A 23,865-nucleotide genomic window follows, 5' to 3' on the forward strand; every position below is an offset into this window, starting at 1 on the left:
GATACATAAAAGGTCCCATTTTTTTGGAATAACACAGTTCTTTATGATAACAAGGATGCTGCCATCACTCATCAACCTTTAATAATATTGGGAGTAATCCATGAAATGAGCCAATGTAGGCAATTTCTGATGCAAGTGTCATCCACCAGATTTACAACCAAAGTACACAGACTTAATGAAAGGTTTAGTGTCACCAACTCCCTCGTCCCCTCTCACCTCCGCTCTCTTCAGCATTTCCCATTTGTTCAGGATCTTCATGGCAAACACCTTGTCCGTATGCTTCAACTTCACCACTGCAACCTGCCAGACACAGACAAAGGATTAATGGGAAACATTGGATTCATTTCGGAGTCAATATTTTTTCTTGAAAGCTTTGACAAGGTACAGATTTACAATTTGTGATACAGAAGGCAATGTTCAACTCTATAATAGCTGGTAACCTTATGTCCAAGTTGACCGTTGGAGAGAAGTAAATAAAAAACAAAAAAAAAGACATTTGCCTCACGTCAGTGAAGCATTTGCTCGTGGTGGGCCACAGTAGTTCATCTGTGTGGCCATATATAGGGGAAGGGAAGGAGATTGGGGTAAAGCCATTTTCTGGCTGGAGGATATCCCGCATCATCTACCACTTTCCTCCCCAGCCTGAGTGTCCTCAGCCCATCCCTTTCTTTCATTGGATTTCACTTCACTCAATCATGGAGACTCAGTATCACACGTGGCCATTATCTAGCGTAGTGTGCATGCAACTGCAGTCTGTCTAGGAACTCCGACTCCTCCAAACTGACATCCGCCCATCAATAAATTTAGATTTTTGCATAACTCCTCTCAAGAGGTAGCTTGCATTAGGGTTGAGAGCTCGAGAGGAGTACTGAACCAGTCCCTCCAACCAGCCATAATCTGCCGGCATTGCATACAGCAGCAGGCAGACCCATTCAAGACGCCCCTGGGTCTCAAATGCGGTAGGTAATGAAAACAGAAATGTCATTAGTTTGTAGATGAAGGAGGGAAAAGAAAGAACCAGAGAAGGCAAAATATAAGCAGCAGCATAAACTTCAGCTTTAACAATAGGACAAAGCAGCTTGAATAATGAAGGGCCGAACTTCAAGGAATATAGTAGTTGGTCAGCTTGGGACAACCTTGTAAAGGACAGATTGGGAGCAGTTTAGCATGACACAGGTTGACTCACAGCTTTCACTTCATTTCATAAACTGCTCATTATTCTACCTCCGGACACGGCCCTGTAGAGTTATTTTGTGGCTGCCGGTTTCCTTGGGAGTCTGGTTCACATTTTTATTGTGGTCCAGCCTACATGTATTTAAAACATTCCACAGAAAAGATCCTGCAACAGCAATGGCCTACAACTCATGAAGGACTTTATTTCTGGAAAAACATCTCAAGACCCTTTCCTGTTTCACTTCTGCTTAGCTACGTGTAAAATGGATGTATATTCAGTTTAACGCACTCATAATGGAGGCCATTACTGACCCTCAGCTGTAGGGTAGGAGCAGAGCTGGACATTTCATGGCCCATCTGGCCCTGATTTGCAGTTTGTCTGGCCCACCGACCTGCACTCCATTATGGCTGGCCTCCAAGGCTGCTGCTTCCATTCTAAGTCATAGCCCAATGCAGGCTGGCGATTGGTCCGTATCTGAGATGCATTTCTCTTTGGTCCTTGGTTGCTAGGACCGTTGGTATTTTAGCAACCAATGACATTAGGGGTCCTCCTCTGTGGTCATTGGTTGCCGGGGCTGCTAGGTAGATCTAGCAATCAATGACATCAGGGGTCCTAGTCCTTCCATCACCTCTCGTGAAGCTCCCACCCATGCCCTTCTTTTTAAAAAAAAAAAAACCCTCTAAACAGACTTTTAACAGTCAAATTGCAAGCTCATGCTCTGTGAAGTCAGATGCTCATGTGTAGTTTGAAGTCACAGCCAGATGATTCAGCCAGCCGCTCGTATACTGTTTGAAGTTCCCCCCCCCCCAGCAACTAATGCACGTTACTGTGCAATGCACCTACGGTGCGTTATAGTGCAGCAGGTGATTTGCATGCACTCCTTTTTTGAACCGCAAGGCACAGTACTATGGTACCGCACGTTGCAGTGCAGTTGATCCCATTTTGGCTCTACATAGACTTTAACTTGCTACTAGTGCTGCCCTCAGTACCCCTAAGTGTACTTATACCAGCTGCATTTTAAAATAAATGTAATGATTTTGATGAGCAAGTGACTACAAAAAACATTTTGCCATCTGCTGGGAATTCCATTATAGTAGTAAAATCTCCCATGATCCTGATTGGCGCTGATGGTAGACAGAGTCAAAAGCAAGGAAATTATACACTCTCAAAATTGCAAGCAGATAATCCTTAATGAGCATGAGAAACTGGGAAGCAGATCTGGAAGAGGCGATTGTAACAAATATAGTACGTATAATTGCATGTTGGTGTTCCCTCCGTCATCACGTCTGGAAGGGGCTCTGCTCATCCACAGACTGCCGCCCATGCCAGAGGAATGTGGGAAATCACCAGTGGCGGGCCCGGGATCCATGCACTGACTGTGTCGCTGTTCTGCAGAGCTGGGATAATACAAAACAGCCGATGCACTACGATACACTGCTTACATGGAAATGACACGCCAATTACAGACATGAGAGGGTGCACAAAGCAGATCAGCTGAGCTGGCAAACTAATAAAACTTGCGGTTATTAGTCACCATTTACTAACTGAACACCCAAAGCTCTGCACTCTTCCCAGCCCATCATCATCCCAGCTGTCACTCTTTCCTTAAATGAGCTGAATACATTTTAAGGGCCTATTCACACCAGGGCGAAGCTTTTCAGCGCGGCTTCCGTATGATTTTTGAAAGGTCTGTGTAGGTTCTCATTCCTCCAGGTCAGGGTATATCTGTAAAAAAAAAGTCAAGGCAACTGGACTTGCTGTATTTTCCTTGAAGACGTCTCACTGGACATCCGACCAGCGTTCTCAATTCAGAAATTTTTGTACACGTCAATCTGAATTGAGAAAGCTGGTCGGATGACCAGTGAAATGTCTTCAAGTAAAATACAGCAAGTTCAGTTGCCTTGACTTTTTTTTTTACAGATAGATTTTTGAAAGTGTGTTTTTAATCGCGTTTCAGTGCTGAGACGCAATAAAAAAAAAAAAAAAAACACTCTGATCAGCGAGTTTCCATTGAAATCTATATGGAAAACGTGCTGATGAGCACGAAAAAATAGCTCAGGGAGCATTTTGGGAGGCAGGTGGTTTGGATTGCGCGGTGCCACGTGATTGCATGAACGGTCCCCATAGGAATGTATTGGATCGTTCATGTTGGTGGTTCAGCTCGGACAAATCCACGTGACCGAAAAGCCCTGGTGTGAAGGGAACCTTAGAGGAGCAAAACAAAAGATGACCTAAGTCATCTGATGACCTAAGTTCATTTTCTTTGAAAAGCAGTCACAGCTTTTAGGCCTGTCCCCTGCCAGCATGCTGCAGACAAAGTCTTGCTTTCTGTGTAGAATCAGTAGTCACTCTGCAGTGGTTGGACACGTCCTCCCGTCATGTCAGAGCTAGAACTCAAGGAAGCATGAGCTTTGCTGAATGGACAACTATAGCTTTGATTCGGCTGGGGAAATGCTAGATCTCTGCAGGTGAGACCATTGTTTCCACACAGAGCGCAAAGGTCCTTCTCTGCAGTATGCTGGTAGGGGTCATGCTTTTCTACTCAGGCTGTGGCTGCTGTAAAAAGAAAAACACACTGTTAGGCTTTGCACACTGTTAGGCTCTGCATACCTTTGTTGTTTTGATTAATCTAGAATGTATTTAGCCGTTTTAAACTGAACATTTATCTGGGATTTGGACAATTGTCTACCAGCGCTGTTTATAAATGGTGGCTGCCAGCAAAGGTTTTTAAACACTCCTGGCTGCTATAGTGGCCCAATCACTTCCACCCTGCCCCAACTTCCACTGACATGTATCTTCAATTCTGCTCTCCATTCTGTAGGCCCAGAACAGTCAGGGTGGGTATAGCAGAGTGAGGCCAGTGAACATCCATTTCACTCCTCTCCCCTCCAGTGAAGGATCCCGGAAGCAACAAGGCTTTCGTCACTTCCAGGTACGGAACTGTCATTCAATTTCACTCATCTCCCCTCCAGTGAATGAACCCGGAAGCAACAAGGCTTTCGTTAATTCCGGGTACGGAGCTCTCATTCAGTCTGTGCTTTATCAGCTTCCGTGGGGTCCACAGGTGACATTAGGGGTCTATCTGACCACTGATATCTCCCAAAAGAGGAGCTGTCAGTGTCTATGCTATCACATAGGGGGCTATCAAATAAAAGTAAGGTAAAAATTTAAAAAAAATTTAATTTTTTTTTTTATTTGACCAAAAACTATAATGTGTACACTAAAATTAACTTTAGTATATGGTTCACTGAAACTCTGGGTTTGCTAAACAGTTTTGCGAAGATTGTGCAACATACAAAATTACAACTACTAACATTTTAATCAGCGGGGTCTCTTTTAGAAAATATAGAACATTTGGGATTTTTAACTTCAGGCCTAAAATGTGCATTTAACCATGTATGAAAAAATGGGGGGAAAAATGCCTCAGGGAGTGAAATGGTTAAATAACATAAAAGGCCTTTACAGGAGTCAGAGACCATTTCCATTCAGATGTCTATAGAACATTAACATGAACCTGTACTTTGCCCCTGATCCCCCACAATGCACTCTTGAATAAATTATCCCTCTATAGACGGAGCAATACAATCTGTGACTCTGCTAATGGATTGCTAAAATAAGACCAATCAGCCACAAAGAGAGTATGCCATTGTTAATAAGTCTGAACTGGTCAATACACTTACACAGAAAAAGAACAGTGGGGGCCTATTCACAGTAGCACGCATGTTAAGATTCAACGCATTAGCACAGTTTATTCATTCCGGAAGTGCTGCATACTCTAATAGGCATGATCTTTTTTTTTAAATGTAACATATAACAATATGTATGTTGTAGTGCACTACAGCTTGGATGCATTACCAGCACCAAAGTTCTAAATGAATGTTTGCTACGCACCGCAGATCATGTGTTGGGGTAACATACGTGTTACTGTAACACAAAGATCTAAATGGGCCCTTGAACACAATCACTGTACAGCAGTGAAGGAGATCCTACATATGGTATATAATGATGAGCATATGGCCACTTCCTATATTTACCTGCTCAGCGGGCCTCGCACTGCAAACACAACAGCAAGCTTGCCGACACAAGGAGGGAGCAAAATGATGACTTAATGGGTGCGGTGATGCTCCTTCAATGTCCAATCACTAGGCTGGGGGGCAGGTCAATAACCAGGGTATGTTGCTCATCTTCTGCCCTTGAAAGTCAGGTCACCTAGGCTGGCTATGCTGTCTAGCCGGTGTGCTCAGTTTAGGACAAAAAAGTAAGATAAGAAGCTAGAGCACTTTAGTGGAGTCACCTCTGGGTACATAGTGCACCGCAATTCTGTGAATGACAATGCTGGCTCAAAAAACTTTTAGCATCTTTGGCCAGCCAAAGACAGTTCACATATACAGGTATATTAACTGTGCATCCTGTTTGCCTGGAGTTCAGCATTAAAAACAAGTCAACAGAGGCAGTTTTCAGCTTCTAAACCAGGGGTGGGGAACCTGCGGCCCTCTAGCTGTGGTGAAACTACAAATCCCATGCTGCCTGTCTCTGGGAACCATGCCTGTGGCTTTGAGAATATTGCAATGCCTCATGGGATTTGTAGTTTCACCACAGCTGGAGAGCCGGTGTTCCCCACCCAGGTAAAACTGATAGGTTTCCTTTAAAAGTTAAGTCGTTTTAAGACTCTTGAAACAATCCCCCACCCATTGATACTCACCTGTGCCGTGCTGTCCCATTGCTCCATTGGGTATGGGGGGAGCATGAGCCCCCTTCATCCCAGTATAGAGAAGGTAGTCACCTGTAGTGATGGGCTCGGGCGTGTTCGCAGCTCCACGTGCCGAGCCCCCCAGGAAGCTGACAGCGCTGCAGCGCCAATCACAGGTACTGAGACATTATCCCGGTCCACAGCTGCAGAGATCGTGAAATGTCTCCGTGCCTGTGATTGGCGCTGCTGCGCTGTCAGCTTCCTGGCGGGCTCGGCACGTGGAGCTGCGAACACGCCCGAGCCCATCACTAGTCACCTGCACACCAATATTTTATTTGACCTCAGATATACATGGTATCATGTGTGAAAGCAACATTTCGGAACCTTTAATGGTCCCTTCATCCGGCAAAGACATAGTGACTTTTGCAATTGTGGACTCCTTCATCCCCTGGCCCAAATAAGGCGACATAATTGAGGCACCGACACAGAACTTACACAAGCGCACAGCATACAAAGTATTTGACTCCTGTCCTTTCAGGAAAGCCATGGCTGGGTAAAGTGATGAAGAAGAGGAATGTACAGTACAGAAAATAAAGCTGACCATACACTGCTCGGATTTTTAAGGCCAGATTTAAAGTCAAATCCTTGCACGTGGTTGACAGTTGGAAGCATGCAGACACCATCCTACTGAAAGGCTGAGGTTTCTTCCAAAATGGTAGTTGGGTTATGTTATGTGACCAAATCAGATGCCAATGGTGGAGCCCTTCTGTAACAATGAGCCAATTTGCAGAGTATCAGACTTTGTAGAACTCACCTCACCAAATGCTCCTCTTCCAATCACTTTCAAGATTTCAAAGTCTTCTTTATGTAGCCGTAGTTGCTTCACTTTATGGGCAAATGGTTTGGCTGGAAAAAAAGAAAAGAAAAGAAAAGAAAAAAAAATTAGACTTTTATTAGACCGCTATAATGGGTGCAGGTTGCTATACATGAAGGCATGAGATGACCATCAGCCCAGTCTAAAAGTAGTGGATCTTATGGGGGGACCCCACACAAAAACAGTCCTCCCTTCAAATCAGAACCCCCCTTTCACATTCGAGTCCTCCTTTACATCAATAGCCTTCCTTTACATTAAATGTTTTCTCTTTTCACATCAGGATGCCCCTTCACATCAGAGCCCCTCCCTTCACATCAGAGCCCCCTCCCTTCACATCAGAGTCCTGCAATCCTAAAACTTCAAGGCACCCCCAAAGTAGTCAGAAGCCACCCCAGTGTGCCACGGCACCCTAGTTGGGAAAGGCTGCCCTATGGCAAGCCTCAAATCATGATGCCACCAAACCTCAATGGACAAACTGTGAAGGTGCCTCTGGACCAGCGGTTGTCAACTTGTGAGGTATAGGGGTTGATTTACTAACCTTATAAACACACCACGAACGTGTATACACCTCTGCAGTGTGTTCCCTCCCAGCATGATCTATGGGTGGAATCTAAACACCTTTGTAATGTGTACACACCCAGCAGGTGTGTTGTGCAAAGCCCTGAATGAATTCCAAGGTGATGTTGGGTAAATTAGCTCTATGTTGTGTTGCTTGCGTTGATGAATGCAGGAATGTAAATGCATGAGCTAACCATTTTTGTCTAAACTGTGAAGCAGCATTATATATGCATCATGTGCATGATTTTTCCATATATGGCATTAGTGGAAATATGCTTTTAGAAACTTTTTGGTTGATAAATACGTTTTGCTGTGTGAAAATCACACACACCTGGTGTGTGTGTGTGTTTAGGTTAGTAAATCACCCCCATAGTCTCAACTGCGGCCCTTGACATCAGTATATGTGATGATAAACAGGACTGTCATAGACTACAACTATACTCTAAGAAATTTATGTCAGAGACTGTGGACATGCATCAGGTTTGCATGCTGTAGAAGACAATAAAAGACTAGGGACATGTTATGTGAGGTTAGTGAAGACCACTGATACACACCTTTATGAATCAATACTCCTTCTACCAACAACAGACTCCTGGGGTCCAAGGGCCCACCACAAGGAGCAAAGTGCTTGTTGTCCCACAGGCAGGGCACGACGGCTCTAGGCAATAGACGACAAGCAAAAAAATTGCTAGGAGGTAGTGGGATTTTTTTGGCAAAATGGAGTTTGCATTTTTTTTCTTCCAAAGCCTCTCTGCTTTTGCATGTAGCAATGTCTTTCTTGTGTATACTGCCTTTGGCACATGTTCATTGCAGTGTACAGTCCTGGCCCATTCTCGGCTCTGTAAGATGCAGAGAATGTAGCCGGGTGTGGAAACACTGCAAATGTTTTGACTCATCAGTGCTGGCCCAATGGCTGAAGAGGAAGGATGCAGAACCCGGAATAAGCAGCAGAAAAGATGGTGAAAGTGACAGTGAGCCTGGAGAAGAGCAGACAAGTCTGCCATAATGTACATGCATGCTGTGCATACTTGATTATGTCAAGAGAGCCCCTGTTCTGTCGAAATAACCAACTAGTTGAGATCTGCAACTGCGTCACTTCCGGTTGTGTGCATGTGCACGCACGATCCATTTCACCCATTCCCCTAACATCCTGTATATTCCACCTAATAGTCAGAACCCATGACCAGCATGAAGCGAAATAAAGCCACTGTATTAGTTTTATACCAGCACATGCGCACTGGCAGCAGCTGGACAACTCATCACGTATTTTTATGGGCTTTTTGTTATGCAGCCAGGTGTGCACGCGCAATTACACTGCCGCCAACTTATCGAAATCTCCTGCTGGCAAGTCACCTCACATGCAATCTGCAAACAATGAAGGAGCAGGCACACTGATCAGTCTTTAACTTTGCTCCTTCATATTCTTTGCGTGTTCCCCATACAACACATCAGACGCAGCCTGTTTAGTTTAGTGACCGAGGCTGATAACAAGTTCAGATGTGTGCTTGCCGTATATAAAATTTAATTTAATTATTTTTTAAAAGGAGCACAAAACTACATTTTATTCACAGAAGGGTGAAGAGTTTGGGGAAGGAAGGAGAAGTGAACAATCTAGGACAACATAGCTGAACTGGAAACATTCTCCAATTCAGCTCACTTTCCAGTTCAGCTATGTTGTCCTAGATTGTTCACTTCTCCTGCCTTCTCCAAACTCTTCACCCTTTGTGAATAACTCTGTTAATATCCAAATATTTGCCTATCTTCCTGTTGTTCGCCTTCAAATGAAGAACTATTTACTTATTTTTCCATAGTTTATCAAATCAATTTTTTACATATACAGTAATACCTTGGTTTACAAGTAACTTGGTTTGAGAGTGTTTTGCAAGACAAGCAAACATTTCTGAAAAATTTTGCCTTGATATACAAGCAATGTCTTGCAATAAGAGCAAAATTTTGTAGAAAAGCACCACCCGAATAAGGCTGTAGCAGTGCGAGCAATGAGTCTGTTTAACGACAATGCAATGTCACATTGGATAGATTCCTTGTTAAGGTTTCACGAAATGAAAAAAAGATTCCATTGAGCCGAGAGATAGCAGTGATTCCGTTAGTGATAGTGAAAGTCGCCCTACACAATAATCCTCCTCTCTCTTGTCCCCGTCACACCGGCCACAAAAGGTACCTGTAATTGGTTTATTTTTCTTTACATTTTGTACAGTATTATTATATTACAGTACAGTATTGTAATAATTTTTATATGAATAGTTTTGGGTTGTGGAATGAATCGAATCATCTGAATTTCCATTATTTCCAATGGTGAAATTTGCTTTGATATACAAGCGCTTTGGATTACAAGCATGCTTCCGGAACGAATTATGCTCATAAACCAAGATATTACTGTATATGAATGTAATTATAAACAATACTATTAATAATCTTTAGTAGAAGACCTTGTTCCTATATTTTGTTAGTAATTACATATGTACTATAGGAGTATAGAGAAATGGCAGATCTGGGAACACGATAGATCCCCCTTTTATTCTCTATACTCCTATAGTGTAATTCTGAGTGGGCGCAGTGTTTCCTTCACTCTGTAGCGGGTGTTACGCATATATACCATTTATGTTCATTACATAGGTACCTGGGGGCAGCCATACTTGTTTATCATATATGCAGGCTCTGCTTCCTACTCAGTGATGTCCATTCTAATCTATACTGTTTATGCTCAATGCAGCCAACATGACCTAAGGGACAACACTCTATAAAAGACTGAGTTTATCTCAACAGTAATTAAGGTGGAACTCCAGCCCAAAATGTTTTAAAGCTTTTGGTAGAGTGGAGAAGGGTCAGTACTGCCGCTAGGATTAAAACGCGTTAAGATATGTAGGTGATTACTTTCAGATTACTACATAAATGGTTACAGATGGCCTTTTACATTTGTCATGTAATGACAGCTCTGTTAACCCACAGGAAGGTTCTGGAATTGCAGTGGTACCACAATAAAGGATGAGCTGTCCTTTTGCTTTCAATGACTATTCCAATGATGGGGAACTGAGTCACTGACTCTCCAACAAGTATTCAGATCTGGACCTCTGACCTCTTTCAGTTGCTGCAAGCTTGCTCTGGGTCAGAACACAGCGAAGACTATGGACTAGCATGAACGCCAAGCGATTTGCATTTTCCGCATGCTCAGCAATGGCGATCCTTCCATATCTCTTTCAGAGCAGATCCCTTATTCTCTTATGACCAGATATGGAAATGATCACGGCAGACGAAAGACATGACGGTGAGCTGACTTGGTGCAGCTTATCCAGACACAACAGTGAATGGAGCTGCAGAGATTCATTCACATGCATAGCTCACACTGTCAGGAAAACACAGTCGGCGTCTGCGGGGAGAAGGTGAATGAAAATAGCCACAGGATTACCCAACACTGACAGCAGCTTATAATAAGCATCTCCCTATCTGCAGCCTAGGAGAAAATGATCTGCTTCCAGGCAGGTAGGAAGGACAGGCAATATTTTTCTTTTAAATTATAAAATTTTCATGGTGTTTAGGAGGAGTGGTTTGTAAGCCCCATTTACCCATTGTGGCCCTACAACCTTTATCTATGGCCACCATGATGTGCTTTGGTTGTAGAAGAGTTTGGTGTGACTCAAAGTACAAACATACAGGTTATAGTCAGGAGGACGAATAGGACCAAAGAAACCCTCCACAAACCGATACAAAAGTACAGTAGAGACCACTTTAAAAGGTTTCTAACCTCCATCACAACTCCCAAAATTTAGATATCTTTCTCATTTTAGGATAGTGGGCGGTGCTATCCAAGTAATTTCTTATGTGCCCCTGTGCATCCAGAAACATTGGTGTATAGAACAGATAAAGCCTACTATTATAGAGCCATATCGGCTTGTTGGACATCATCAGCATAGTGTATGGAAGCCATGACTTTGATGGAGTAGGACAGGGGTGCCCACAATTTTTCTGTGTTGAGATCTACTTTTCAAATGACGAGCGACAGGAGATCTACCAACGAAAAAAACCTCCCTCGGTCTCTCTCTCTTGGCTGTCTCTCCTCACTCTCCTGGCTGTCTCTCCTCACTGTCTCTTCTTGCTCTCTCCCCTAGCTGTCTCTCCTCGCTCTCTCTCTCCTAGCTGTCATTCCTCGTTTTCTCTCCTGGATGTCTCTCTTTGCTATCTCGTCTTGCTCTCTCCCCTGGCTGTCTCTCCTCGCTCTCTCTCTCGTCTGAGTGTCTCTCTTCCCTCCCCTGGCTGTCTCTCTTCTCTCTCCCCTGGCTGTCTCTCCTGGCGCTCTCTCCCCTGGCTGTCTCTCCTCACTCTCTCCCCTGGCTCACCTTGCTGTATTTTGCAATAGGCTGTGTAAACTAATATTATTTGATGTAATACATAGCACTTCAACCACCAGTATCCACCAGAAAGGAGTTAGGGAGCTTGGCTTAGCAGACTCAGGCTAATAGGTAATCATGTGTGCACAGCTAAATAAATATACCAAAATGGAATAATGGGGCCACCATTCACACCCTTTGTGATCTACCAGCATCAGCTTTGAGAGCTACTGGTAGATCACGATCTACCTAATGGCCTCCCCTGGAGTAGGACTTATAGACCGACACATTGATACAACCAGACAAGTTATGTTAAAATAGGCTTAAAGGAACAAAAATGTAACAGTCATGTCAGCGCATAAGCACTACTTCATAGAAGCCATGGTTACCATGTGGCGGACTGATGATGAGCATATAGCTGGAAACTTTAACTCTTCCACAACCTATCCTGTCTGTGTTTTCCTATAACAGGCACTATGAAGGCTCACAGGGCTCATACAGACCCTAAATGTGGTTGTTTACTTACACACTAAAATCCCTGTAAGTTAAAAAGCAGAGGGGCAGTTATATGGTCATTTCTACTTCTCATGGTCCTTCTCGGGATATCATAGGCGAGCAACTTTGAAATGGTGATCATCATGAGCAGATCCCTCAAACATGGGTCTACCTACCCAAAAGTGGATTCACAGCAAATCAAGGTAGTTCTGTGAAACAAATGCCAAGGACCACTTTTTTTACTCCATCTGGTGATCCCAGCTCAGTAACACACAAAGTCGCCAGCACTCCAAGAGGCTATTTACCATTTGTTGTGAAAGCATCTTATCATTCATAGGTTATCATTTTGCTTTGACAAAAGGTACTCTTGAGACTCGAAAACCTTGAGATGAAGCTTTCACAATAAACAATGAAGAACTATTTGGAGTGATGAGTTTTTACAATTTACCAGATTTCTCAATTACAACATTATGTCACTATGAACACCCGCCATCTTGAACTAGACTGTAGGCAGTGCGTCTCACGTGGTCTATTTGTTCCACTCAACGGCTGGATAGAAGAAAGGTCCTATATGAATCCAAAGCACTCACAGACTAGATGCTTGCAGATTAGGAGCGGGGAGCCTACACAGTTTCGGGGAGCTCTGAGTGAACCAGTAATGAGGCCACTGGAACCCTTTACAAATTCCCCATAAACCAGATAGATTAAAGTCAACCTGCGCTCTTCCCATTCATTTAATACCCTGCGCTGTCATTGTGTATTCTTCACTTCCTCCTTGCAAGGCTCACTGCTCCATTTGGCTGCTCACATCAGAGAGAAATATATCATACTTTGTACTTTCAGGCAGGAGATGTGACTTTTTCTCCTTTTCTTGCAACACTGGGTGACTAACTGACCAATCACTAAGATTGAGTGTTGTCACGGTGGAGGGCTTTATGCAAAGGGCAAAAAGAGAGATCTCTATGTAAGACTTGGTCAACTTAGAAACAAAAGCTGCGCCATTTCACTCCGAGTATGTACAGTTGCAGAGGCAATGATTAAAGTGAACCTATTGTTCCATTCACAAATTTCCAGCTTGTGTAGGGAAACTCGCCATGTCGGTGCGGCAACTTTGCCAGGATTTGTTTATAACCACAATAATAAAATAAAGCCCACTCCATTTAACAAGGCAACGTTTCATCCAGTGCCATGCATGTTAAAGCAATGGCATGTGCAAGGGCAGGGACATAGACACAATACGACTTCAAAAAATGTCACAGCAGGACAGGCACAGAAAACAATTTTTTTGGCTGTCTGGTATTAAACCTGCATTAAAAAAAAATGGCCACCAGTTAATAAACAAAGACTTAAGCAGCTCTACGGTTAGGAACTAAATACACATTTATAACAAGCTTGGAGTTCTTCTTTAAGAACAGCCGATTTCCATCATGAGTATCTTGGAAAATGAGAAACATTTGATGGATGGACGGTTGTAGACCGTTGTGTTAAAACAGAGGAAATGGAACACGTCCTTTTCTTAGCCGCGTGGAGGAATGACAGCTGGAATCTGGTTGGTCGTTACGGGCAACACAAACATTTTTCTCCCCTTCCCTTTTAAAATGTAATTGGAGTCACTCCGCCACTTCACCCCGCGCAGCTTTCTCATAGCAGAGACGTGCAGCGGAAAATGCATTTGTGTTGCCATGGAAACAGCAGACAACTATGTAAGCACTAGAGGGGAGACGGCCATATTTAGGATGTCCTACTTATCGTGCATCAAACACAGAGACCGCTCTGTCTGAGCTTCCGAAAAGGAGATTGGCGACGGCGTGACAGTCATTTTCAGCAGTTATGTCCGATCACATGCTTTAACTTTTGTATTTATAATATCAATTTAATATACATGATGCATGTATATTATACATACACACGTTACAGGCAAAATACAACGTTTTTACAATAAAGGGGCTAAAATATTACTATTTCTGGCTCGCACCCTCCAGTGCTAGCCACAAGTGTGAAGCACCAGGTGCTTAGTCTAATGATCAAGAAAAGGCAAAAGTCTAGATCTGCATATGTGTTTCGAGTCAGTGACTCAAAGAATTAAAGCTAAAGATAGCTCATAGACCCATTGTTACTTGCCATCCCCATGCTCCCTCGTCACCTTGTCTACCTGCCCGTGACTTTTCCCCTCCATGTGCCTGGCGACTGTCTGTTAGGGCACCAAGCACTGCATTGTGGGAAGACCAGAAGATCACATGCTCCCATACCTAGAAGGGCCTGGTATTTTAAGGGCTCCAGCAGGCAATTGGGAGGCAGTGGAACCTGAGAAAGGTATCAGTGAAGATGGAAAAAAGGCAGAAAAAAAGAAACTTGTCACTTTTCCCTAAATCTGCATTCAGAGTGCCCCAGCAGCTCTCATCAGCCAAGGAGGTGATGGCTGGATGGACTCCGCTCTGAAGTTGGGTATACAGACCACTTAGTAACAAAATAAAAAATTATTTATGGTCAAAAACTAAAAATAAATCTGTATTTCTATATTAACTTTCAGTAAGTTCTATCCCGCTCCTAATAACAGATCCATCTAGAAGTTTGTAAACTTACTTATTGAAGATGCCCATAGGATGTACTTCCTCAATGCACTGGCACCATTTCACTCAGCCCTGTGAATACGCACTTCCTGGATGTGAACACTCTAAGTTTGCCATCTGAACTACACCTCAACGTCTGAACTTCCCACAATGTAACATCATCATTGCTTGCAGGATGCAATGCATGGTGGGATATGTAGTCCTGAGAAATGGAGATTGCATCACATCAAACAGCAGGGAGAAAGACGATGTACACCGGGAATGCAGGAAGTTGATGGAAGTGATGGGCAGACGGAACTCAGCACTCACTACATAAAAGGGATTTTTTCAAGTAAGCTTTGATTGTATTATCAGAAACAACTCTAATATGTATTCCTATTACACTGCTGATGTTATCACACGAGAGGATGTGCTGTGATTTTAGAACTCTATAAACTATGATCAGAGGGGTGCAGAGAAAATGTGAGTGGTACACGTGGCTCAAAAAGACGCACGTGGTCAAGTGACAATGCAGGAGCACAATTGGGACACAGGGACAGAGTGTTGTCAACCCATGAGAAGAAGTGCCTGAACAAGGACATCCATGGCAGGATCAGCAGGTGTGCTTTTTGGGGGGTTGTTAGTAAAAGCTGCAGATTTAAGAAAAAGGAAAATTTATTTTGAAATGGAATTAACAAGGAAACTTTTATGGAGAACAACACAAAAGGGTGCTATTGCTAAATACTAGCCGATAGAAAGGTTAAGGATTTGCAAAGCTGAAACTGACTTACTCTATAGAGCACTGAAGTCTAAAACTATTTTTTTGGCATCTACATGGAGTCTGTGGCCCCTAGGGCAGCTGTCCACTTGACCCTTTTTACAATCCACCACTGGGTAGTTTAATTTCATTTCAGGCTCCATTATGTGATAGAGATGTGATTACTACAGTGCTGGTGATCTAGAAATGGTGTTAGGGCTGTTTGTGGTGAGGCAATCAGAGCTGGGGCTAAAAATACGTTACATATCTGACAACCGCTAACCACATATGATGAGAAGGGGGAAGGAAACAGGAGACCGCAGGGTGACACAAAACACACAGACTATAAACACCTTCCATATATTGCACGGTGATATCTGCTACCGCAGACCCTTACTCATGTGATTTGTAATTTAAAAAAAAAAATAAGCTGTATATTTTATCCTGGGGCTCATCTGATAAAATTGTGGACTGCCCTATTTAGGCCTTGTGTTGCTAATAAAAAAATAAAAAAAAGCTCTTGTACCGCCCTCTCCAACAGTCATGTCCCCTAAATCTCTTCCGTTTTAGCAATATAGCGAACGTCACTGTCTTTGGCAATGGACACTTCCAGGATTGTTGGATGCCTGTGTCCCCAGCAATGTGCCTTGGCCACTTCCTTTGACCCCATGCCCCTGAGCCCTTTAGGGGTCAATAGAAGAAAACTGCAGTGAACGACACAGGAACAAAAGGTATCTGATAGCGATGCACCGATACCAAGTACCTTACTCGGTACAAGTACAGATACTTTTTGAGCTCCAAGACTAGACTAGAGAAAAATTCTAAAGTTAGGAGGCAGCTGTCATTTGTAAGGAGCACACAGAGCTCCCGGGATTTGTACATCTCTGTTTTAATGTATGATTTAGTTTTTATAAATATATATTAAGGATGCACTGATACCATTTTTGCAAGTATGAGTACTGATACTTACCCAAGTCCTCACAGATACAAGTACTGATACATTTTTATAACACTTTGTGACAGTTTTTTAAAAACAATACAGACTAATGATTTCAGGACAGTGGTGGAGCGCCAGAGCCAGGTCCCAGCTGCAACCGCTGCAACTCTGGTAGTTCTCATGAAAATGGCAAGTATCGGCACTGGTATCTGTGCATCCCTAGTATCCGACACTCCCCGGAAAAGTCGAATGTCCAAGAGATGGGCCAACGGAAAGGTAAGTATAACAACTTTTCACTTGCAGGAAACTGATAGTTTTAAATCCTTTAAGACCTGACATGAACATTTTATCATTTTAGCCTGAACATAGGAAAGGAAATCTATGCAAAATACATTATACATTTCCTTTAAGGGTGTATGGGGGTCTAAAATATAGACATGGAGCAGTGGGCGAGAGCCTGACACACTGAGATGATAACTGCTACAGTAGAAACCAGACTGTAATATTTAGAAGAGGGAGAGTGTGTTTAAAGGAGAACTATGGGGTCAGGGCTTTTTCCCATAGTTCTCCTTAGGGTAACGGGAGGACACAAACTAGCATCCTCCCGTTACATTAAGCTCAGTATACCGCGAGCTACAGCTCGCGGTATACTGAGACGCCGCAGCCGGAGCGGATCCCGACATCGATGTCGAGATCCGCCCAGCTGCGTGAGTGACAGCTGGCTCTGCCTATCTAGAGGCAGAGCCAGCTGTACCCGCCCCCTCCCCCGTCCGTTCCGCCAGTCAGCGCTGGCGGATCGGAGCAGGGAGGGGGGAATCCAGCCCCTCCCCTGTCACGGCAGAGAGCCGTGACAGGATCGAGAGGTGAGAGAACGCCGGTATACACCCACCAATATAACACACACAGTGGCAAGTGTCACACCGGAAGCCTCTATGATCCCAGCATAGACTAGCAGAATGGTATTACTCTATACAAAAAGTTATATTGTTTGTCATAAAAGGTTCTTTGTTGGTCACTTCAGAAACCCTGTGTTGGCGTGTATACATTGTAAATCATATATGTACAGTATATGGGGGTGTTCATATTTGCACATTATGCTCTGATTACTGCTTCTTCTCACAATGCCAATATACGGCGGTGACATTGAAAACAATGCACACCACGTGTGGCTGACAAATTATTGTGATGCAGACGGTGAAATGAAGAGCTCCCTCTAGTGGCCAATATATTTTTTTCTTTAATATATGGCTACAATATGTGTGTGTGTTTGTTTTGTATATATATATATATATATATACACACACACACACACACACACACACACACACACACACATATACACATACATACACAAAGTACAATAGTAGTGGTAGTAAAAACTGTAATAACTACAATGATCTGACTTCTTGAAATATACCATACTTTCCCAGGGGTCAGCCATACCAAAACGGATATTCTAGGAAGACTTCCTGGGTCTGTACACCTGCTGTGCCCATTATGAGGGGCACCCACCATCCCGGCACTAAGTTCCCAGGTCTCCGCACCTGCTGTTCTCCTTATGAGCGGCTCCCACCATGCCTGTGTTGAGTTCCTGGGTCTGTACACCTACGGTACCTATTATGAGGGTCTCCCACTATCCCTGTGCTGGGTTCCTGGGTCTGTACACCTGCTGTGCCCATTATGAGGGTCTCCCACCATTCCTGTGCTGGGTTCCTGGGTCTATACACCTGCTGTGCCCATTATGAGGGCCTCCCACCATTCCTGTGCTGGGTTCCTGGGTCTATACACCTGCTGTGCCCATTATGAAGATCCCACCATCCCCGCTGGCTTTTTATTTTATATTATGGAGAATGTTATAGAACGAGCTGGAAAATCTATATAGTTTGCCAAAACACATAAACCTCCCAGACAGACCGGATGAGCGTTGGGAATTATATGCTCCAGCTATAATTAGAATATTAGAATTTTGGGGCGAATTGACATTTAGAATGTACCCGTGACCACACACTGTAGTATATCTTGCCTCATGCCATAGTGATGTCACTGGACAATAAAAACGATAGATTTACTGGCTCTTAGGAAATGAGAGCTTTACAGATGACAGGTACACTTTAGACTGCCGCTCTAATCCCCGGGCCGGTTTATATCTCTCAGCTTTCCTTTTCTGTCTGTTTACTTTAAAAAATGAATTTATAGCACAGGGTGAGGGTCGTATTACCCAATAACATTTCATCTATGGGTGTTAAATGATTCCAGCGTGGGCCGGTGAAGGGAGGCATTCACTGGACGCTCCCACAGGCCCCCGTGCCGCACACAGACGTTTAATTAAACACGCGCACTTTCCATAAACAGCTGTCTGTGGCGTGTAACCAGGCCCGGGCCTTCATTTCTAACCACGCTCACATTTGTCTGGATGCCTGCTGAACACTTCACAAAAGACAGCTTACATGTTTTTTTAAACACACCGGAGATAATGCATTGCAGGCACGCAGGTCCACATACATTACAATGCCACCGTACAATCTCCATTACCTCAGCCAACATCAATATAGTGCAGGGAATTGTCTGATTGGATACAAACTGGATTGTATAGGTACACCATTGCATTACATTGTTTTCGGTAAAGTAGAAAAGAATATACAAAATACATTCAGACTGTAACTTGCATTGCCAGATTAAAAGAGACCCTGCCACCATGGCTATTCAGGGCAAAGTGACAGGTTCTCTTCAAAAGCCACCCTATGACCTAGTCATAGTCAGCTCCACTGCTCTTTCATCCACTGCAGCTGCTGCAAAATACTCAATGCCATTGGGTGCTGGAGAGGCGAGTAGAACTGGGTTGGGCGGTAGGCTTGCTATAGCAGCCACAGCCCGAGTTGAAAAACATGTCCCCTTCTAGCAGTTGCAGAGTGGGACCCTTGCTCTCCGTGTGGAAGCAGAGGTCTGACAAGCATCTATAAGCTCTGCATACAGCAAAGCAGCAGGAAGTATGAGATCAAAGAGCTCTAGCTCTGACACCGCAGGGGAATGTCAGACCTCTGCAGAGAGACCACTGCTTTCACTCAAAGATCAGGGGTCCTTCTCTGCAGAATGCTGGCAGGGAACAGGCTCTTCTACGCTGGCTGTGTCTTACAAACAGTAAGACTTGGAAATAAATGTGTTCTGATGCAGCAAACTGAACGTTCTATTGGGCATTAAATGGTGCAGTACTCCGAGTCCGTACTGCAGGGATACAGCTCCATTCCTAGGCAGTCACTGCACAGTTGCGACCGTCGCCCAAGATTTCTGCATCCAGGATGTAAATACAGCGTGAGACTGACGCTGCCAAATAAATTAAGTTCCAAAGAAACAGAGGCGTTCCTGCGCTCACTCATATCATGAGTGAGCGCAGTGAGATGCAGGAGAGATCGATGGCTCTGCTAAGGCAGCTCCCAAACAAAGCTGGCCTCCCTTATTGGGTAACCAGAAGCCTCTTAATATTTAGGTGGAAGTTCAAAAGCGCCTTTAATTGTTCCAAATTTGATCAAACTTGATTCACCCCCACACAGCTACCTCCTCATGTATCACTTCCCCCTCCCTTTTAGATTGTAAGCCCTCAGGGGCAGGGCCCTCCTTACAATCTTGTCTTGAATTGTATTGTGATTGTAATGTCTTCCTTATATTGCAAAGCGCTGCGCAAACTGTTGGCGCTATATAAATCCTGTATAATAACAATAATAATAACAATAATAATCAAACTAAAACAGCCAACACATTTTGGGGCAATACCACTCTCCTTTAGGGATGGAATTGGGCTTCGGGGCTGAAAATCTCCTAAAGGAGATTTTTATATCAAATCCAATACATAGGATACTGTAGATTCATTTGGTTATTCTATCTTCTGAGTCCAACCAAATCCTTATTCCATTCAAAGGACTGATGAAGGGATAGTGTTGTTGCCACCGAAAAGCAGTGGCTGTTTTTGTTTGATCGAATTGTGAACATTAAAAGACACTTTGAATGTCCTTTCGCCTTTGGTTTGGTGCCCTTTGTTTCTAAATGGAAGGTAAGTACTATATATTCAGCAAGGTGGGGAGGGAAGATTAGTTTACAGCAGTGAGGGGGTAGCAGGGGCCCTTTAGGATAGGTTTACACCTAGGCGACTGAGCTGGTGAGCAGTTTTTGCGCGTTTTCGTTTGCGCGACTCTTTGAAAACCGTGCGGTTTTCAATGCATAGAGATGTCTATGGGACCCAAACTGCGCGACGACCACCCGAAAAGCGCTCCTGTACCTTTTTGCGCAACAGGCGACTTCGTCCGTGCGACAAACCGCTAAGGTGTGAACAACCTCCATTGACTTCAATGTGAATCTGTGCTTTGCGCGATAAATCGCCTAGGTGTGAACCCAGCCTCATAGAGAAAGCGTTAGTGTATTTTAAAGAGGCCCTGTCCCCTTGCCCTGCGTGCACAAGGTGACAGGGTCTTTAGCGGCCGGTTCACAGTCACAGATACAAACAGTACACAGCACAACACATGTACTTTCTATTCACCTCAATGGCACCCCAGTGTTCTGCTTTAACTTCTTCACCAATAAAACGTATTTATTTTGCCGTTTTTCAGCCTTACCATAAAAACAACTCGCACGAATAGATAATAAAACATTTTCTTATGAGGCTCAAGGGGCAATTCATGAGCCTGTAAAGCATACGTAAACAAAACAGCTATTAAATACTATTTAGATGGAAGGTCCAAGATTGGTCTATGGTTACACACTGGGAAAAAAAAAGGTATTTCCAGAATTTCGAGGATGTTGCTATCCGGCGTATTTTCCTCAGCAGTCCTGGAAGGAGAACTTGTTGACAAACATTTCCAACTTTCACCTTTATTGAGAAAAAGCAAAACCTGCTGTAAATTAAAGTGTTTAATAAGAAGACTGTGTGCTATCCAGAGCCTGCGTCCAACTGAAATATGAACCTGGCTCCAAAGTGAACACGCGTTAGCCAATTTCACATACAAGGCCTCGCCCGCTCTCCATGTTGTTACTATTGCTGGGGAAAAGGTGAATGCTGAGGACTGCCCACCATACCAAGATGTCCAAGAGGGTTCCTTGGCCGTCAGTGTCTTCGGGTTGCTCCCTCCTTTGGTCCCGCACCCCCAATGGGGTGACATCTGGTCTTCTTGTCGAGTCCTTTCTTCGTGCTTATGTGGTTTTTACATGAACATTTCCTTTCTATTGAAGAAGCCATCAGTGTGAAACGCGTTAAGCTGCCAAACCCACCATTTCACCAATAAATCAAATCTACTCATCGACTTATCATACTTCATGATATCAGAGTTAAGACTATCACTCAAAATGCCGGTTGTATATAGATCTGTGGGTTTACTGGAGGTGTGTTCCATCTATTTCACGGAGTCTGTCCTGAAGATTCCCATTATAATTAATGTCGCCCAATTACACAAGTGATTTGTCCTGCGTTTCCTAAAGAGTGACACCGCTCAGCATGAAGATTCCCATTATATTCAATGATGCCCATTCACACCTGAAGGCCGTGCTGATGGCTTGTTGCGTGAAAAAGGTACATGAGCTTTTTTTGGGTAGAGTTGGATGTTTTTGGTCCCAAAGACTGTAATGGGAGTGTCTGAAAACACGCAACACAAGCATTTTTCCACGCGCTTTTGTGCTAACAATTGGTCTCCTCCTAGCAACCTCAGGCCCGTAAACAAAATGAAGGATTGAGGAGTGCCCATGCTGGATGCGAAGACTTTTATTGGCCTAATGCGGGTCCACAAGAACCTCTACGTCCCCCAAAATGCCCAATATAAAAACCGTGGCAAAGGGCCTGGGAAGAAAATGGGCATAGCGTTTTCCTGGTTTGGGAGCTTTGAGAGCAGTGCAAGACACCACACAGTAAAATCAGGAAGTAGATACAAGGACGACGATGGCATTTGATGTCACAGAGGAGGCTGCAGTCCATTGGCCAATAAAAACACCTTAAACTTAAAAACATGAAAAACACTTCAAAAATGTCCAGAAAAAGCTTCTAAATCACCTGAAAATGCTCACGCTCAAATGTCAATGGGGACTTTAGTTCACTAAAGCTTTGTATTATATTAGGAAATACCTAATCAATCTGCATCAAATCAGGCAACCCTTGCACTAGATAGCTGTTGGTAGATCTATAGCAGGGGTAGCCAAACTCTGGCCCTCCAGCTGTGGTGGAACTACAAATCCCATGAGGCATTGCAAGATTCTCACAGCCACACAAATGACTCCCGGAGAGAGATGCATCATGGGGTTTGTAGTTTCACCACAGCTGGAGGCCCGGAGTTTGGCTACCCCTGATCTAGACTAACGTGTATGGTGAGTTTAAGGTAGGCCCCATCTGCTGAGAGAACCATTCATAAAAACACGACAACCTGGAGCAGTTGCCCATAGTAACCAATCGGCTTCTCTCTTCAGTTTGTTCAATTAATCTTTGGAAATGAAAGATAGAAGCTGATTGGTTCTTACAGGCAACTGCTCCAAATTGTTAGCTCTAATTTTGATAAATCCCCTCCATTGCTCCTTCAATGTCTGAGTGAAGGCCTCTTCACTGGTTGCTATGGGCAACATTACTGTTTTATGGTGTCGTGGCCCAGCTGCCGAGAACACCATTCATTAACACTTTGGTCCTTAGTTGCAAATGAGAAATAATTTAGTTGCTGTGGGCTACTCCTAGCATATTACTCAGAGCATCTAAATATATTCTGCGTTTGGAAGCGGAGGTCTTCAGATTTGTTGCTATGGTTACATTTTTATGTAATTATTTATTATAATAGTAAAAGTGGCAAAGCACTCTGTGCACTGTGCAGGAACCCATAGCAACTAATCAAAATTTGTCTTGTACTGTTCTGACATCCATTAAGTGGATTCTGGTTGCAGCTATGGGTTACCTAACTTTTTTCCCGCACTTTGCTTCTTGACCCCCACCCAGGCCCTTGGCACATAAGTGATCCTGTCGCTGATGGCCACTTGTCTTTGACAGAAATGGTAACACGTCAACCCCTCCATTGGCTGAGCTTTTGCTGTGTTTCTGCTTCCTCACTGGCATGAGAGATCTGCATCATTTTTCCCAATGAGGTAGGAACGCCATAGGAGTCGGTGAGTTCTCTCTTAAGGGTTGCTCTCTGGTGAGTTGCCACCAATGCAAAAGTTTTATTCATTTTGATTGGAGGTTATGGCAAGTTTGGTGTAATTGTTTTTCCCCAATACATTTAAGTACATACAAAAGGGGAAAAAAAATCATAAAATTAATATATTCATCACTATAGGCCTCATCAACATGAATCATATTTTGGCCCATAATACAGCTGCCCCAGTAAAGTTTGTGGTTTCAAAAGAACCACTAGGTGTCACTATAATAAACAATATGTCTGCCCAGTGATGTCAGTGGTTTCTAGGAAACTGCTAGGTCGCACTATAACAAAACAATATGGCTGCCCGTCACATCTCTTGCCTTGAAGAAGGGAC

The 23,865-nt window shown here is 43.7% G+C and overlaps 1 protein-coding gene across 1 annotated transcript in view; it reads right to left on the reverse strand.

Annotated features, from left to right (window-relative positions):
• CDC42BPA (CDC42 binding protein kinase alpha) overlaps nt 1-23,865 on the reverse strand; it is a 232,860-nt gene that overhangs the window by 146,514 nt on the left and 62,481 nt on the right. The window contains exons 2-3 of the mRNA XM_018568287.1: nt 6,679-6,770; nt 217-300 (exon numbers count right to left, since the gene is read on the reverse strand). Coding sequence (XP_018423789.1) covers nt 217-300; nt 6,679-6,770 — 176 coding nt within the window. The remainder of the gene's footprint in view (nt 1-216; nt 301-6,678; nt 6,771-23,865) is intronic.

The sequence above is a fragment of the Nanorana parkeri genome, unplaced genomic scaffold (genome assembly GCF_000935625.1).
Source record: "Nanorana parkeri isolate BGI_ZX_2015 unplaced genomic scaffold, ASM93562v1 scaffold31, whole genome shotgun sequence".
NCBI lineage: Eukaryota > Metazoa > Chordata > Amphibia > Anura > Dicroglossidae > Nanorana > Nanorana parkeri.